This window comes from Lupinus angustifolius, chromosome LG08, assembly GCF_001865875.1.
Source record: "Lupinus angustifolius cultivar Tanjil chromosome LG08, LupAngTanjil_v1.0, whole genome shotgun sequence".
NCBI lineage: Eukaryota > Viridiplantae > Streptophyta > Magnoliopsida > Fabales > Fabaceae > Lupinus > Lupinus angustifolius.
Genome location: NC_032016.1, coordinates 21624609 through 21643101, shown reverse-complemented (window position 1 = coordinate 21643101; position 18493 = coordinate 21624609). Strand labels below are relative to the sequence as shown.

General features: G+C 36.8%; 2 protein-coding genes across 3 annotated transcripts; both read right to left on the bottom strand.

Annotated features, from left to right (window-relative positions):
• Window positions 1430-5634, bottom strand: LOC109355151 (pentatricopeptide repeat-containing protein At5g04780-like). Its single transcript, XM_019598123.1, has 3 exons — window positions 2137-5634; window positions 1855-2050; window positions 1430-1780 (listed from the first exon to the last, which is right to left on the bottom strand). The coding sequence occupies exon 1, from the start codon at window positions 5536-5538 to the stop codon at window positions 2779-2781; it is 2760 nt and encodes a 919-aa protein (XP_019453668.1). The 5' UTR covers window positions 5539-5634; the 3' UTR covers window positions 1430-1780; window positions 1855-2050; window positions 2137-2778.
• On the bottom strand, window positions 7502-10620 carry LOC109355153 (trihelix transcription factor ASIL2-like). 2 transcript variants are annotated; one of them, XM_019598125.1, is made up of 2 exons: window positions 9552-10620; window positions 7502-7787 (listed from the first exon to the last, which is right to left on the bottom strand). In XM_019598125.1, the coding sequence occupies exons 1-2, from the start codon at window positions 10468-10470 to the stop codon at window positions 7684-7686; spliced, it is 1023 nt and encodes a 340-aa protein (XP_019453670.1). In that variant the 5' UTR covers window positions 10471-10620; the 3' UTR covers window positions 7502-7683. The 2 variants fall into 2 exon arrangements, with proteins under 2 accessions (XP_019453670.1, XP_019453671.1); XM_019598126.1 differs by having other exon boundaries at window positions 7503-7801; window positions 9552-10616.

The window sequence follows — 18493 nt, the reverse complement described above, 5'->3', positions numbered from 1 at the left end:
GTTGTTTAATTTGGCGGCATAACCTAGTTAACTAATGTTAATTGCAAACTTATGGAACTTATGCCTTGTTTAAAAGACATATCTAAAGCATTTTATGCATCAATAAAAAGTACTTGACTAATTTACAGAAGGTAATGATTAATTTAATTTTACTTATTTGTAAAGCAGTAGTATTACAAAATATATAAAAAATTTATACGTTATATGTGCTTAGCTATTTTGGATTATTATTTCCTCCCAAAGGAAAAATCGAAGAGTGACGAGGCAAAAACCCACATCAACCAATAGAGACAAATGTTAATTTTAATCAATAATAACTAGGGAGTATAATAACGTATAATCGAACCAAATTACTCTCTATTTCTACTATATGCTAACCCGATAGGCTTCGGCTCCAACCTAAATTTGGATATAATGGATGGTTTTTCTTTTTTTACAATTTTTTATAGGTAAATTGGACCTAGGTGAACATGATTGGCTATCCAAATAAAAATATCATATTAAACTTGTAGTTAAGTTTTGATAGTTAAACATTTAACATTATATCAATAAATACAAATATAGAAAGTATATAGCTTATAATTATTTATGAACAAGTGATCTAATATAGAGTGCAAGCTTGTGCTTAATTTACAAAAAAAAAACACTTTATATGTAAAAAAAATCAATTTTTAAAAACTAAAACGCTTTTTATCCTCAAAATTAGCAAAACTGTTTTACTATAATCAGGAATAGAAATGGTAATCAGTCCAATGCACAATGCTTTCATTGGAATTTACGAAAATAAATATACGCAACCTTACTCTCATAAATGAAGAAACTATTTCCAAGATTTCAATTTATATCACTATTATCGTAAGAGAAATAACTTTATTGTTTGCCTAAACTCACCCTCTTAACAAATTTTTTATTAATATATTTATTTTATCTTTTTAACATCAAACATTTTATGTTTATTTATTTTCTCACAACCCAAAGTCCTAGTATTTGGAACTCTAGTTGATAAAACTATTATAGTTATAATAAAACATTCCAACTTAATGAGAGTGTTCTATTATTAATATTGCCAGCTCTTAATCATTCTGACCCAGCTAAATTGGGAAGATTGATTCTACTTGTTTTAGATCTTATACATCTCATGTTTTCTGCAAACATGAACTTGCATCAAACTCCCTTAGTCATATATATGCCAAAACAATATGGGAATAATATCTATATACAAACATTCAGGATGACTAGATTTCTTAAAATTTCCAATTGCTGCAAGTTTTTAGTTTTAATCAAATCCATTATTTGTTTTGACTTGTACCATTTGTCCATGAAGTTAACACTATATAATGCAATAAGAGCATTTCACTCATCAAAATTATATTACTTGTCCATACCCATATCATAAGAAGAGTGCATCAACTTCACATTTATATTGTAAAATTTAAATGTATTCACATAATCATATGACATAATCATTCAGTTTTCAGACAACAGATACTACATAAATATTTTCATTGAGAAATACACGTTTCAGAACTTGTAAAATGACCTGATGCAGAATATTGGCCAAGACTTGTTTCACAAAAGGCTCATCATGCTGTTGGATATTGCAGCTTAAGAGGATACTCAAAGTTAGGGCATAAAATAAAGAAAACACCTTGCACTAATACAATGTCTGTGCAGTAAGTAAGATGAAACAGACCTTTACTAAAAGTTGAGTTTTCCTTCATTGTAGACACATGCTCCTCTGTCATATTTTCAACATGCACACAAGATAACCTTCAGTAATCTGGATAAACAACAAAGGATCAGTTCCAGTACAAAACAAGCATGAGTAAAAAAACTACAATGGGATAGACTTACCTGCATGTTTCTTTGATTTGATCTAACAAAACTGTGATTTGTTCATTGTATATCTTAAGTAGAGAAAGGTGTTAAAAGGACTTAAATAACAAGGTTAAGCAGGTCCAGATCATTGAAAGAAATTACTGTCACTCAGCCTCAAGAAAAGAGTGTTGGCATGATACTTGAGTTATTGGTTTGATTGTTTAGCTTGCTCCTGTGCAGGAAAAACAACTAAAAACATCATGAAACACTGCATACAATCTTCACCGAATTTGAAAAGGAATAGAATTTAATGCTTACTTCATTTATCCAGTCAAAGAGCTGCTTAAAGAATCAGGGTGAAAATGTTGATCATTTATTATATCTTCTTCTGGCAAAAATTGGTAGGACCCCAAAACTGTACAAGTTTTCCACTTCCGCCTAATAAGTTTGACTAATAATACAATCATAATTAACAGCACTACAGCATTAAAAGATAAAGTTAGTGAGGAAACATGCTCGAAGAAACATGTCCTTAATCAAATAATGAACTGCTGTCCTCCACCACCCAACATGCTCGAAAATATCAGCTGTGACCAGTTCAGCAGAAACGGGAATCATGCCTGAGCAAACTCCATGTCAGCAGCAGAATTAAACATGAAAGTCTGGCCACTAATCAATAAGGAAGCAACAATTCGAAGGCCTGATTCTAGTGATAACCGTGGCATGAACTGATAAACAAAATTTTAGGTAATGTCCAAGCTTCCAGATCTCAGTCAAATGTATTGAGTAACTCTTTCCTTTCCCTTAAGTTTCTTCAATGTGAAACTAGCGTAAATACCATCTGTCTGTGTTTCATTTGGTGGACCCATTTCAGTTATGAAACAACTGCACTACTGCAGTAGTGAAGATAACGAAACAATGTATCTTGTGAAAATGGAAAAATGAGCCATCTTGATTACATTACCAATAATCGCCACAGGAACAAGATCCATCTTTAAAATGGTGGAATCTATTAATATCTCTGACAATAATTTCCCTTGAAACAATTTTACATACAAATTTGAAAAAGGCATGGCAGTCAACACACACTCGTAGGTTCTTCTTCACCCTTATTGGGGCTCCAGGTGGTGTAGCAATTAGTGCGAAGGCTACAGCAAGTTTCTCACTATGGTGATATAGGAGCTGCTCCTTTTCACTTTGATTCACATTATGTATATCCATCTCTATGAGGGGAATATATCCAGCTTTACTTAGAAGGCCACTCAACTGATCCAGTTTAGCATATATTTCATCACTTCTATAATGACTTCTATCTCCAACAATGAAGGTGTATACCTTGTCTTTGATCTCAAGCCAACTCATTCCAGGCTCTTTCTTCACATTGCTGTCTCTCATAAGCTTTCTAACCTTTGAAACATTTTCCCACATCCCTGCCGATGCATAAATGTTCGCAAGAAGAACGTGGGTACCAGATTTCTCTGGCTCAAGAGCAAAGAGCATCTCTGCAGCTTTCTGACCAAGTTCTATATCTTTATGGATCCTTGCAGCTCCAAGAAGTGCCCCCCAAACTGAGCCATTAGCTTCAAATGGAATGGAATTTACAAGCTCCATTGCTTCATTCAATTTCCCTGATCGTCCAAGGAGATCAATCATGCAGGCATAATGCTCTTGTGTGGGTTTAATTCCAAACTTTTCCTCCATGGTTTCAAAATATTGTTTTCCCTCATTTACCAAACCAGCATGATTACATGCACAAAGAACACTAACTAAAGTAATATGATTGGGTTGCACACCATCGTTTATCATTTGATTGAACAACTGAAGAGCCTCTTTACCATGGCCATGCTGAGCTAACCCTCCAATCATTGCAGACCATGAGACTATTCCTCTAGTAGGTATCTCGTGAAAGGCACGGCCAGCGTCCTCTATGCTTCCACATTTTGCATACATGTTAACCAGAGAATTGCTGGCAAAAATATCAGACATAAATCCAAACTTAATAGCATGAACATGTAATTGTTTCCCTTGCTCATATGCAGACAAATTTGCACAAGCATTTAAAAGAGAGCTACAGACAAATGGATCTGGTTTGATATCTGCATCTTGCATTTTCAAATACAGTTTTAAAGCCTCCTCCCCATCCCCATATTGGAAATATGCTGTTATCATGGATGTGTAAGCCACCAAATCTTCCCATGTGCGTTCTTCAAATATTTTTGAAGCATCATCTATATCGCTACATTTTCCATATGTGTCAAGAAGACTGTTTATGACATAGAAATCGGAATAAATTCCAGATTTGATAGAAACTGTGTGAATTTGCTTGCATACTTTAATTGCCTGCAAGCTAGCCACAGATTTAAGAACTGTTGACAAAGTAGTTTGGTTAAAATCTATACCTTCATTGTACATTTCAGAAAAAAGTGAGACAGCTTCTAAGTCATCACCACGGTCTGAGTAACCCGAGATCAAGGCATTCCATGCGATAATGTCCTTATTTCTCATCAAACCAAAAGCTCTTCTTGCATCATCCATCATTTCACATTTGGAATACATATCTACTAGTCCAACTTCAACAAACAAATCTGAATGAGTATCCATCTTTATCAAACTAGAATGTAACTGCCTACCCAACTCCTTGGACCTCATTGCAGCGCAGGCCTTCAGAGCACTTGATAAGGTAAACATATTGGGACAAGTGCCTGATATTTTCATCTCATCCAACAGCATCAAAGCCAAATCATTACGGTCATGAAGAACACAACCGGCAATAATTGCATTCCAAGAAACAATATCAGGGTGTGTAATTTCTCGAAAAACAGCAACTGCATCATCAATTTCCCCTCCTTTTGAATACATATCAACTAACGCATTCACAGAAAATTGATCTAAATCATGTCCCAGCTTTAGCAAAATCCCATGAACCATCCTTCCTAGACCGCCATCCCGCAATCCTGCGCAGGCATTCAATATGATGGAAAGGCTAAACTCATTAGGCCTCATTCCACTCTGAACCATTTCTGTAAACAAATTCACAGCTTCAACATGGAAATCACTCTGCAAATAACAAGAAAACAAGGCATTCCATGAAACAACATTTCGCTCCACATTTGCGCCAAACAATTTCCTAGACTCACTAAGTTGCCCGCATTTGGAATACATAACAACCAACGCATTAGAAACAAACCCATCAGAATCAAACCCGGTGACCAAAGTCATCCCATGAATTTTCTTCCCCGTGCTCAAATCCTTCTTGATCGAACACGCCTTAAGAACACACGGGAAAGTATACTCATTGCACTTAACACCCAACACGGACATGTCACTAAATGCCAACAAGGCTTCCTCCACAAGCCTATTCTGCACATAGCTAGATATCAAAGCAGACCAAGAAACAACCAAATCTGGTTCAGTACTTTGATCAACCAGTTTGCGGGCATACCCGAAATGTTGAGACTTGGAATACATAGTAACCAAGTGGTTCATAAGACTTGGGTCATTGAAAAATCCAAACTTGATGAGATGGGCATGTAGTTCCATGCCTGAAATGAGGGACTTAGAAGCAGCACATTGAGATAAGAGCTTGGAGTAGTGTATGGGAGGTTTTGTGAAATTGTGTGAGGTTGAAACAAGAGAAGAGGTTTGGAAAAAACGTTGGAGAATAGGGTGTGGCGAAAAGTTGATGTACCAAAACCTCAATGTAGTTCTGAACATTGACATCGTAATTACACTTACGTACGTTGTTCCTTACGTTTATTAGTGCAGCAAAGGTTGGTTCAATTTTCGCATGGCCTACCTCACTTTTCTCCCTTATAATTTATCTGAAAAATAAGGGGCGAATGATTTTTATTACGTATCATTAGTTTATAAATAGTACTGATAACTTCTAATTATATATGGCAAAACGGGTTGCTTGCAGGCGTGCTGGCATAGCCCGTATTTTTTTGCAGGCAGGGAATACAAAATTTGTTTATTTGCCCGTTTTGTCAATTAAGTTTGTGGGTATTTCTGTTGGACACGTGGCCAACCCATAAACATAATTTAAGGAAAAAGTAAGAAAACTTTAAATAAATTATGATGTAATGTGACTTTTAACCCTACAAAAATTGTAATCTAATGTGATTTGTTAAACTTCATATAAAATATATTAAAAAATTTGTTAATTTTTTTATCTTCAACTACTTTATTTAATTTCATTTATTATATGATTTTTTTAATTATTCAACAATATTTGTGGGTCGCCCGTTAGCCCATTTTAAAACGGGTAGGGTATTGAATTTTGTCCATTCACCAATGCTGGTGCGGGCTAAACGAGTCGGGCGTCCCATTTTGCCATATCTACTTCTACTACATCAAATTAATATATATTATTTATAAATCAATTATTGATAAATAATGTTTCATTTTTTCATATATATCATTTTCTTATGGGATATATTATTTTCTTTGCTAAAATACACTAATGACATTTGGGATGAGGTTTGTTATCATAATAAAAATAAATCATTAAAAAGGTACCCCAATCCACTGAACTCAGATATAAGCAGCAAGCCCTGACAACTAAAAAGATAAATAAATAAAAAGTAACAATATAATCTCCAACTATTTATATGGTCTATATACCTATTACAAAAACAATTATTTTTGAATGATAAGTTTTTATTTGAAAACCAATTAGTATTACAATCAGTGTTCAACTATTTATATGGTCTGTATACTTATCATTTCATCTCACATACTTTAAGTAGGGGAAGGCTGTCACAAAACAGTGTATCATTTTATATGTCATTGTTTTTGATTGATCAGAAAAATAATTAATTATTAATATTTTAATTTAAATACATTTTTGTAGCTAATCACAAACACATGAAATGATATACTTTGTAGGACAACAGATGTGACCCCATGGAGAATATGTCCGAAAATATATCATACATTGTCTGTGAATAGTATAAAATATAATATATAGCCTGGTCCAACGGGCTTTTTTAAAACGGGCCTTTGCCGTTTTGCCCATACTATTCAACTCCAAATTACTAAATTCCCATTTGGTTCAGTTTTACTATTATATATACACATTTATTTATTTAGTTCAATTAAAGAGAGAGAAACCAACAAGTTGTTGATCTAAATCCCTGTCAAATCCTAAGAATGATCAAAAGTTTAAGGGTTCGATTTCTAGAACTGACATTTATTGGAAAGAATAATCATGTCTTGAAATGAATTAGTTATTTATCCAGAATGAGAGACCCTTAGACAAAATAAAAAACTGAAGAGAGGGAAAATTAATAAAAAAGAGGGTGCGTAAGATCATGACCCATGTTTCTCACACTAACCATTTCCTTTACGGCACAAAAATCATCTCTTCCAACGAGACACTTCCCCCACATACAACATGGATTAAACATCAACATGGATCAAATGAACTCTTATGTTTCTTCAAATAAATTATCTGTTAATAAATTGATTCTATTTTCATCCAGATAATCAAGCAGTTAATATGTCCATATCACTTTATTTCTTTAAGTGGTTTCAGGATTTTCTAGAGACTAGATAGATTCATTTATTGGCTAATGAATACGCTATAATATATAGTAACGTGCTCTTCCAGTTGAATTTAACAAAAGAATTAGGAACAAAGAACTGAAGAAGCAAACTAGTGCACAAATTTAAAACATATCATTAAAAGTCTAAGTTAATTTAGTAAAATGAGAGTTCCAATTGAGAAAGCCATCCACAAACTCTTCATTCATGGATCTTCATGTTCCCTCAAGGTGACTAAACATAAAGTAAATTTACTTCACAAAAACAAGAAATTACATTATAAATACAACCAGACCTGAACCTCAATGTGAAATGCTTTTCCTAATTATTATTTTCATTCCAAAAAAGAGTGGCCCTATATATGCTTCCATGTCCAAAGATAAAACCTATATATTCTTCCCAATAGGATTCGCCATTACCGCTTGCTATGAGTAACTGTCTGTTTGAGGAAAAAGAAAATATAGGCATGAGCAAGAATAATACAAAATTAGGTTTGCAAATAGCAACTCAACACATCAACTAACAAAGTTTGGTTTGCAATTTCTTTCATGTCCAATTCATGTTTGTACCGGTCAAAGCATTCATCTCCTCCCCTTACTAAGGTTATATCTCAAAACCAATTGACAATGATGAGAATAATCTAACAAATATTTAAATCACACATGGAACAATGAGGCAAACAATGTAGGATGCAGTTCCTAACATACCCTTCCACAAAAGTCTATTGGGGCAAACTTTTGACCCATGATGAAAGTGCACCTTTTGGATCATGACAGTCAGAGAGGAGTTGGACTCCCTCTGATATCATGTTAATGTTGCATCTCGAAACCAGTTGACAATAAAAGGAATAACCCAACATGTATTTAACCCACACTGGAAGAATGATAGTGTGAGATTTACTTCCCAACAACATAAAACAAAAATATCTGCCCTTTGGCGCTTACTCAGTTATGCATGGAATTATGTTGGAAAAAATTCACGGGATCCATGCAATGGTGGCAACGTGGAGATGGATGTTGTGATCACAACTGACAAAAATGGTGTCAATGGAAAAACTCACCCTCAATAGTCAAATAATAAAATTTCCTTATTTTCTTATACTGGTTATGTGTCTTACATCCAGACTTTGGAACCTACGCCTCATGCATTAGGTTGGTTGCCCTTTACGTCAGTTATGTGTCTGTATTTTCTACTGAGTCTTGTGCCTTAATTCTTTGAGTTATTGAAATGACAGCTACCATTCTTTTCAAGAAGCTAACAGAGACACTTTTATTACATCATACTTTCATCCATAGCAAAAGTTGTTACAGTTTTTGTGTCATTAAAATTGAGCTCAGTCAATTTTGGTTCCGAAATCAAAATGACAAAACTTATGGCACAGTGTCAATGATTGACCATAGACAACTAGGAAGACACACTGAACAAGTAGGATTACCATATTCCAATTTCTTATATAACCGAGCTCTTCATTTTATGAAAATAGCATACCTATAGGACCAAGACCAGATAGCATGTGTCTTAGATTTTAACTAACTTAAAGAACTACACTGTGGATAATGAGCTTATGTGTAACAATGAGATTTATCAACAGTTTTGAAAAATGTAGTTAACCAGGTAACAAAGACCAGAATTAGCCATTGCTACAGTTTGGAAAGGCAAAAATAAAATAGAACCCAAGTACAAGATAGTAAATAAGAAAACAAGAAATCTATTTGGAAACAGTATTCTAAAAGTGCTGAGAGAATTAAGTTTCACAACACAAGTTGATCTTCCTACCAGTCAAATCCAAATGAGATTATGAGAAGCACATATAAGTGGTCCACATCAACCTCAGCAAACAATACTTTTTTAAATCATAAAGCAAATGATTGGGAACCAATATGTAGCATTCTTAAAAGAGAATGAAAAACATGAGATAAATCTCTTTCCACCACAATCCCATGGGCAAAGCATGTAGAAAAAACACAAAAAATAAAACAATTACCTTCAAATACTCTAAAGCAGATCAGTTTCAAACAACTTTTATATAACAGATTAGATTCAAACAATATTCGTAAACAAAAACTAACTCAAACATTGATAAGAAATACCAAAAATAAAAAAAAGTTCTACTTATTACAACCAAATTTAAACATAGGTGTGATTGAAAAGCATGTTATCAAGATTCAACATTTGGAAAAGGGCCTCACCAGAAGAATGCTTGGTGCGTTTTACTTTGTGAAGCTGAAGTTGTGTTTCCATGAAAAGCTGCATCCTTTGGTACTCCAAATCCTTAGCAAATTGCATCCTCTGTTTCTCCAACTCCACCATTTGTCTCTGCTTCGCTGATTCAACTCTCTCATATATCTCACCAAATCTTTCAATCGCATTAGCAAGTTCTCTGTAACCAAATTCCAAATCTTTCTCACTCTCTTCTCTCCCTCCCCTTCCCCTCGTTCCATTACTCGATTTTATACCATCAGAATCATCACTGTCAGCTTCAGCAGCAGCGGCTGCAGCTGCCGCAAAAGCCGAAAAATTCCGACGGGAGATGAAGTCATCCCTGATCGCCGGCGAAAGCGCCGCCGGCCGTTTCTGAGTTCCGGATCGGGGACCGACAGGGACAGACGTTATCCACGCCGGCGGAGGAGCAGGCTTCGACGCGGCAGAAGGTTTACACCGGGAATTCGCCGGCGGCGACGGCTTCTTGATCGGAAAAGTGTCTCCGATGAGGTCGTCAAGGCGAGAGAAGAAAGGCCAGGGACTCTCGTAACTACCACCGGAATCAGAAACCCTAGCTTTCTCGATCTTGTACTTCTTCTTGAGCGTGTCGATTCGGTTCTTGCACTGCACATCCGTTCGGCGCGCGTTCTTCTTTTTGTTGACGTTCCCGTTTCCGGCAACGGAGGCGTGGCGGTGGTTGACAGCGTCGGCAACCTCCTGCCAGTGCTTCTGGCGGAGGTTGCCCCGGTTGAGGCTGAGGTAGTGATCGCCCCAGGTGTGGATGAGGGTGTACGTGGCATCCTCGGTCCAGCAGTCTTCACGGCCGGGGAACGGCGTCGATGACAGAGGACGGGGCAGAGAGGGAGTGGCCGGAGAAGGAGCACCGAGGAGGGAATCCATAAGCATGAGCGGCGGTTGAGTTCAGAAAATGGAGTGGAGTGATAGGAACGGAACACCGAATCAAATGTTGTGTTTGTTTTACGAAGGGGTACGACGATAGTCGTTTACCGTGCGGGAAATACAAACACATTCTCTCTATTTTTTATGCCTTTTTTTTTATTGGTTGGTTGGCCCATGGGCCTATTTGAAGATTGGGATGGATTTTTTACTCCAAAAGTTATTACACACAGCTCGAACATATCTTAATTTTATAAAGATGCGTTTGGGAGTTATGAAGAAAATGTATCAGAGATAAGGAGAAAGAAGAAGAGAAAAGGACAAATTAAGTTAAAATTTTCTATTGTTAGGAAATGTGAAATTTGGATGAGAGAATAATGAAAGGTTAATAAAAGTAATGATGATGCAAAAATATTGTTTTATCATCTCTGTAAATAGTTTCAATTCAAGTTGAATATGCAAATGTGTTCATGTTCCTTATACTTGTAATGTGTGTTTTCATAAGGTTTGATCGATTAGTTCACTCACAAAATCTATGGAATATGCGTTTTTAACGAGTCCATATTTCACTATTTCTTTTCAACTTTTATAGAAAGGACAAGCTTATATCTTCATGGGCCAAATGTAAAAGTGATAAATTAATAAACTTATTTGGTTGTTGGGCTATCTTATAACCATTTGTAGATTATTGTAGATTTATATTTCGATTAATCTTTATATTTTTTATAGCTGTTTGCTTTATGAAATCCATGCATTATAATGATTTGAATATTTTAACTCAATTATATAAACCTAAGAGATTCAATGATAGGGAATAACTTCTGTTGCTAATGATAATAACAGAAATATTAGATTTTAAGAAGATAAATTCTACTGAATAATACTTTTTATGCCCTTTTCATTAGCAGCTACATTTCTTATATAGCTTCAACAGCTATTTTTAGGTTTAGACAAAGTAGTAAAAAATGGGCTTAACACATTTAGCCCAACGGAAATAAAAACACTACAAGCAATAATTAAAATTAGAATTCTTCCACATAGTCACTAAGCCATTTGGGCTTCTGCTTGGACCTCTTGGTCTCCTCCATAATTGGGTTACTATCATTGCCCTTCTCTTGCAGATTAACCTTGTCCTCAAGGTTATTGGTGTGAGCATCATATGGGCCACCCAGTTCAGTGGGGCTAGATTCGAATTGCTTGGACCTCTTAGGTGGAGCACAGCTGTCTCCCACTTGAATAGGCATCGACGGCTGGATGAGAGATGACGCCTTTTCCATGTCCAGATCCAACGGTTCTACATGAAGCCGTGTTGGAGACCGTGTTGCAGCAGGATGGAGCAGATTTGGGGCAGTGTGTGCATTAAAGTTGAGAGGCTTTGGAGTGGGTTCATTGCACTTGGATGGTTTGTGGAGGTGTAACGGTTGGCTTTGTTCCAAGGGTAATAATTTCCCTTTTTCACGTGGCAGAGGAATTTATTGGGTGGGGGAAGTAGTCCACCCAAAGGTTGAGATCCATGAGTGAAATCCAATGGTGGAGATTGAACCGTTTGAATATTAAGAGGGTTAAGTGACATTGGCTTCTCATTTTTGTACTTTGTAGCAAAAAACTTTTTTCTCTGCTGAATACTTTTACTTCGGTTTTCTCTATTTGTGGTGTCAGGTGGCTCCATCTCTTCTTCTCTCCTTGGGTCTCCAAACTCATTCATCCCTCCCACTTCAACATTTTCCTAACCGTGAGTGTGGATGCTGTCTGCATCGGACAATAATGTTTGTGGTATTGGAGTCATGTTGCTTGTAGGGTCGCCAAAAAATCTCTTAAGGAGGGAGACATGGAACACTGGATGAATCCGGTTTGTGGGTGGGAGGTCCAACTCATATGCCACAGGCCCAACACGGCTGACCACCTTAAACGGATCGTAAAAGCGGCGGTTGAGCTTATGAGACAACCGGCGGAATACTGATTGCTGCCGATAAGGATGAAGCCTCAAAAGAACCCAGTCGTCCTCCTTAAAGGTAATATCTTGTCTCTCACTATCTGCTTGAGCCTTCATTCTTTGTTGGGCATGTCGAAGGTTCTGTTTCAATGTGCTTAATAATGATGCTCTATCCCGCAGGAACACACCCATGTTTGGAGTAGTTGGTGAACCAGTGGCAAAATCAAGGATGAATGGAGGAGTTCGACCATACAACGCCTCAAAAGGGGACATGGAAATGGCTGAATGAGAGCTTGTGTTGTACTAATATTCGGCCATAGGGAGGTGTTGAAACCATTTTTTTGGGTGGTTACCCGTGAAGCAGTGCAAATATGTTTGGAGTGTGCGGTTCACCGCCTCTGTTTGACCATGTGACTGTGGATGGTAAGCAGTGCTGTAACATAATTTTGTGCCCAAAAGTTTAAAAATTTCTTTCCAAAAAGTGCTAAGGAAGACCGGGTCTCTGTCTGAGACAATGGTTTTTGGAATGCCATGCAACTTGCAGATGTCACCGAGGAAGCGGTGAGCCAAGTTCGTAGCAGTGAACCGTGTTGGTAAGGCAATGTAATGAGCATACTTCGTCAACCTGTCCACAATCACCCAGATTACAGTATGTCCATGAGACAGAGGTAAGTGTGTGATAAAGTCCATTGATAAATCCTCCCATACTTTGTCTGGAATTTTTTAATGGTTGTAGTAAGCCTTGATACTTTTTTGGCATGTATTTGTTGTATTGACAGGTGGGACAATAACGGATGTAGGACTTGACATCTTTTGCAACCCCGACCTAGTAGAAGGAGGCTGTAAGTCAGCAAAGTGTCGGTTTCCACCCTGAATGACCGGCCATAGGTGTTTCATGAAATTCCTGCATCAATTTGTATCGCAAGTCATCAATGTCAGGTATAAAAATCTTATTGTTGAAAAAGAGCAAACCATATGAAAACCAAAATTTAGAATGCCATTGTTGATCTGTTTCATGTTTGTGCATGAGTTCCACCCCTTCTGGCCGAGTGTAATATTGTCGGAGGCTGTCCAGAATCTTGGGACATGGAGTGGAGATAGCAGCGAATAGAGGTTCAGTGTGTTCACACCGAGAGAGAGCATCGACCACCCTGTTTGAGGTACCCGTTCTGTATTTGATATCATATTCAAAACCAATTAGTTTTGTAGCCCATTTCTGTTGTTCTGTGGTATGAAAACTTTGGGTCATTAAATATTTCAAACTTTGTTGGTCTGTATAAATGTTAAATCTTCTGCCAATAAGATACTGACGCCACTTTTTAACAGACTCGGTAACAACAAACATTTCTCGGACATATGCTGAAGCATGCTGCATTCGAGAAGACATCTTCTTACTGAAGAAGGCTAGTGGATGACCACCTTGAGAGAGTGGCTGATGCGTCAGTATCTATGTCAAAGACGATGGAGAAATCTGGAAGACGCAAGACTGGGGTGGTAGTCATTGTATGCTTTAAATTTGTAAAAGTCGTATCGGCATCAGTATTCCATGTAAAACTCTGCTGTTTTAGTAAATCGGTGAGAGGAGCGGCGAGTGTGGCGTAGGACTTTACAAATTTTCTGTAGAAACCGGTGAGACCCAAAAAACCTTTGAGTGCCGTGAGAGATCGAGATGGTGGCCAATTTACCACTGCCACTATTTTTTCTGGATCTGGTTGGACACCATTTTGTGATATAATGTGGCCTAAGTAAGAAACAGTTGCCACGCCAAAATTGCACTTAGATAACTTAGTATAAAACTGATTAGAACTCAATAGGTCTAAAACAATTTGTAGATGTAATAAATGATCATCCAACCCAGAACTATAAATCAAAATGTCGTCAAAAAATACAAGCACAAAACGACGTAAGTAAGGCCGTAGCAGATCGTTCATTGCTGCCTGAAATGTTGATGGGGCGTTAGTTAGCCCAAACGGCATAACTAAAAACTCATAATGCCCATCAAATGTTCGGAAGGCTATTTTAAAAGTATCTTCCGGATGAACCCTGATCTGATGATATCCGGATCTGAGGTCGATCTTAGAATAGATCGTTGCGCCTCCTAATTCATCCAACAACTCATCAATTGTTGGGATAGGGAAGCGGTCACGCACTGTGATTGCATTCAGAGCACGATAATCAACACAAAAACGCCAACTGCCATCTTTTTTTATACTAAAAGTACTGGGGAGGAAAAAGGGCTTATGCTGGGAGTAACAATGCCCTCTTGCAGCATCTCCTTGAGCATGCTAGACATTATCTCCTTCTGGGAGTGGGGATATTTGTAAGGTTTATCGGATATTGGTGTTGAGTTGGGAATAAGAGGAATGTTGTGGTCATGAGCTCGCTGTGGGGGCAGTTCATCCGGTGGTTGGAAAATTTTGTCAAACTGAGTTATGAGTTTTTGGATTTTTGGGTGGTGTGGTGTAGTTGGGGTTGAGGGGGCTGTAGTGTTTTGGTCTAGGGTTGAAAACTCAATGGTGTGAAAAGGTGCGATTGCATCCATGTGTAGGAGTCTAGATAATTGATGGAAAGTAGACGGTTGGATAGTAGAAGTAGAATCCCCTTTTAAGGTAAGAGTAGCAAAATCATGGAAGGAATAGCAAAATCAGATATGACTGGCCCTAATGTCCTTAACCATTCAATCCCCAATACTACATCGACACCTTTAATTGGTAATAAGTAAAATGGTATATGAAAAAGTCTGTTTTGCAATAGAATAGGAGTTTCAGGGCACAAACCAGCATAGTAGATATGAGCACTGTTACCAACCATTACTGGAAATTGAGGTGTGGGTGAGATGTTGAGCTGTAAGTACTGTGCAATCTTTGGTTGCATGACATTATGGGAACTTCCCGTGTCAACCAACACAGTAACAACATGCCCAACAATAGACCCTGTGAATCGAAGGGTTTTTGGGGATGGTTGCCCTTCAAGAGCCTGTTCCGATAACTGAAAATGGATAAGCTCATCAGTATGAGGAATAGATTCCTCGTCAACTGGTTCTAGAGAGATTAACAAATCTTCCATTGTGGTTGAACCGTCCTCCACTTGTAGCACCAAAAACTGTCGTCCTTGGCATTTATGTTCAGCCAAGTATTTTTCGTCACAATTATAGCATAGCCCTTGGGCTCTCCGATCCTGCATTTGTGCATTGGTGAGCCGCTTGATCGGCATAGTGGAGAATGTGTTGTTAGAACTGTTGGTGAGACTTGAGTTAATGCGCTGGGCTGGTGGGGAATTGTTATTAAACCGAATAGGTCGTGGGTAGGAAGGTTTAGAATCTTCGATCTTAGCTTCAACCAGTTTTGCTAAACCCAATGCCTCTGCAATCAATGTTGGACGTAAAATAGCTAATTCACGCCTGACTTCTGGTAACAACCCTGACAAAAAACAATTAAGAATAACTTCTGGGGATAAACCTCAGAATCGAATGCAAATTTTTTCAAATTGTTTCTGGTACTCAGCGACTGTTCCTGTTTGGCAGAGTTTGAACAACTCCGCTTGATGATTTTGGTATGTTGATGGGCCAAAACGGATTTCCAAGGTCTGTGTGAAGCTCTCCCAATCAGTGATGGTGGAGTTGTAGAAAGCCCATTTAAACCAGCTTAGTGCCTCACCTTTCATGTAAAAGGAAACAATATGTAGCCTCTGGTCTGGAGGTACTTGGTAGAGTAGGAAAAATTGCTCTGCTTGGAACAACCAATCGAGTGATTCGGCTCCATCAAATGGCATGAGTTGAAGTTTAGGGGGTCTAGGTGGTGTAGGTTGGGTAGGCAATAGGGGCATGGGGGCGTGGGAATGGTTGATGGGGGTTAAAAAATGGAGGTACTGGTGTTTGGGAAAAGGGTGGGTATGAGGAAGGTATGCGGGGAGGGGTATGTGAGGGATAATTATGTGGGATGGGAGAATTGTGGAAAGGGGGGTTAGGGTTAGAGTTGGTGATGTGAGAAGAAGAAGTCATATGAGGTAGATCTGGAGGCTGAGGGGGTAAAGAAGGGGGAACATTCATACCTGCCAATTTTTCCGTAATGGCACGAAGAGCATCAACAATAGCTTCATGCCTTGCATCCTGTTGCTCTTTGTTTTCTTGAAGTTTTTCTGCAAAAAGTTGCATGAGGTTTTCATCAATGTCCTTGGTGGTGGCTTTGGGAGGCATAGATCAAGAATGAAAGCACCAATTGATAGGGAATAACTTGTGTTGATAATGATAATAACAGAAATATTAGATTCTAAGAAGATAAATTCTACTGAATAATATTTTTCATGCCCTTTTCATTAGCAGCTACAGTTCTTATATAGCTTCAACAACTATTTTTAGGTTTAAACAAAGTAGTAAAAAATGGGCTTAACACATTTAGTCCAAGGGAAATAAAAACACTGCAAGCAATAATTAAAATTAGAATTCTTCCACATAGTCACTAAACGATTTGGGCTTCTGCATGGACCTTGGTCTCCTCCATAATTGGGTTACTATCATTCAAGGTGGTGGTATCAACCATAAGATTACTATATTATAAATTTTTTGGTGCAAGCACAAGATTGATGCTTCTACCCCTATATGCGTTACTACAAACTATTCAGTTTTACTTACTTTTATCCTTTATTTCATCTTTCAGTTTCTAGTTTGACAACAAATATAGCTCTTTCACCAAAAAATTTTTATAGCTTTTAGTAGGGTCGTATAATAAATCAATAAAGATGAAATGTCATTTATTGGTTTCTAACTATTTATATATATGGTTTCCACCATACACGAGCTTGCCAACACGTGTATGGCACTGTTCTCTGAAATGAGTCACATGATTTTGACTAGAAGAAAGGATTCAATCCAAAAGGTTGATCAAGAAAAATATAAATTCTTTTGCTCATGATTGTGTGATAAGAGTTATGACTTTAGACTAATTGGTAGGGACGTTGAGTACTTTGAGAGAAAAATGGCTGTGGATTGATAATATAAATGCATTGATACATTTAAATAAAAGTCATTTGTGAATAATAAATAATGAGTGTATTATCTATAAGATTTATCTTAAAAATTACTATATAATTATTTGGATTACTTCTTTTGAATAGTCAACAATAATTAAATATAAACAGTGATAATGCAGTAATAGAACTCATATATAGTCAATGCATACATTTTTTCTCATAAATAATATAATGACAATGTATAAAAAGTATTCTTAATTAATTAGGTATTGTCCCATCTTTAAAAATTATGACTTATAATAACTACCTAAAATGTCATACACAAAATGATTTGATTGGTTGACATTAAGTGTAGATTACCTCTTATGTAGTGACTTTAGTCAATTTAAAATCCCATTCAGTTTTGATTGCTTAATTAATATCAGACACGTTTGTGAAAGTAATTTCCCTGTTTAAAATTTCGTAGCACAAAGTACTAGAATAGACTAGAGGATTATGTAGAGAAAATCCATCCACACCATATATCAATATGGCTCCTTGGACGAAGTTGTTATTCCAATAACATGTACATAAACAGAGATATGAAAATAAACTTACCAAATTCACCATGATCATATAAAAATGGAGAGGGTATATGTTGGTACATAAAACATAAAAAAAGAGTTCACCCCAAGATACAAGTCTTTTAGTTTGGAGAGTCTTGTAACTTAATATTATAATAAGTTTGGTATAATATCCGAGGTGAGACTCTTAATAATATTTTAACTTTAAAAGTTGGATGGAGTGAAGCAACCAACCATTTAATCTTTTTATTTATTTATTTTGGTTTTCTCACAAAATTTAAAATATGCAGGGCCGAGACCTTCTAATTTCAGTGTACTAAAATTATTATTTTTTAAAATGAAGTGATGCAAAGCACATTGCTTATAAATGAAGGAGTACATAATTTTTGGAGATATAGTATCATAGTGTTCTTCAATATGCAAGATCAAACTCTCAACAGTATCACTATCTAGCAAAAACATTTTTTTTATAAGGAGTGAAAACTTTATTAATTAAGAGATAAAAATATTATGAGAACAAGTGGTACTCCTATTCAATGAATCCATCTAATACCAACTTATTTGGAGA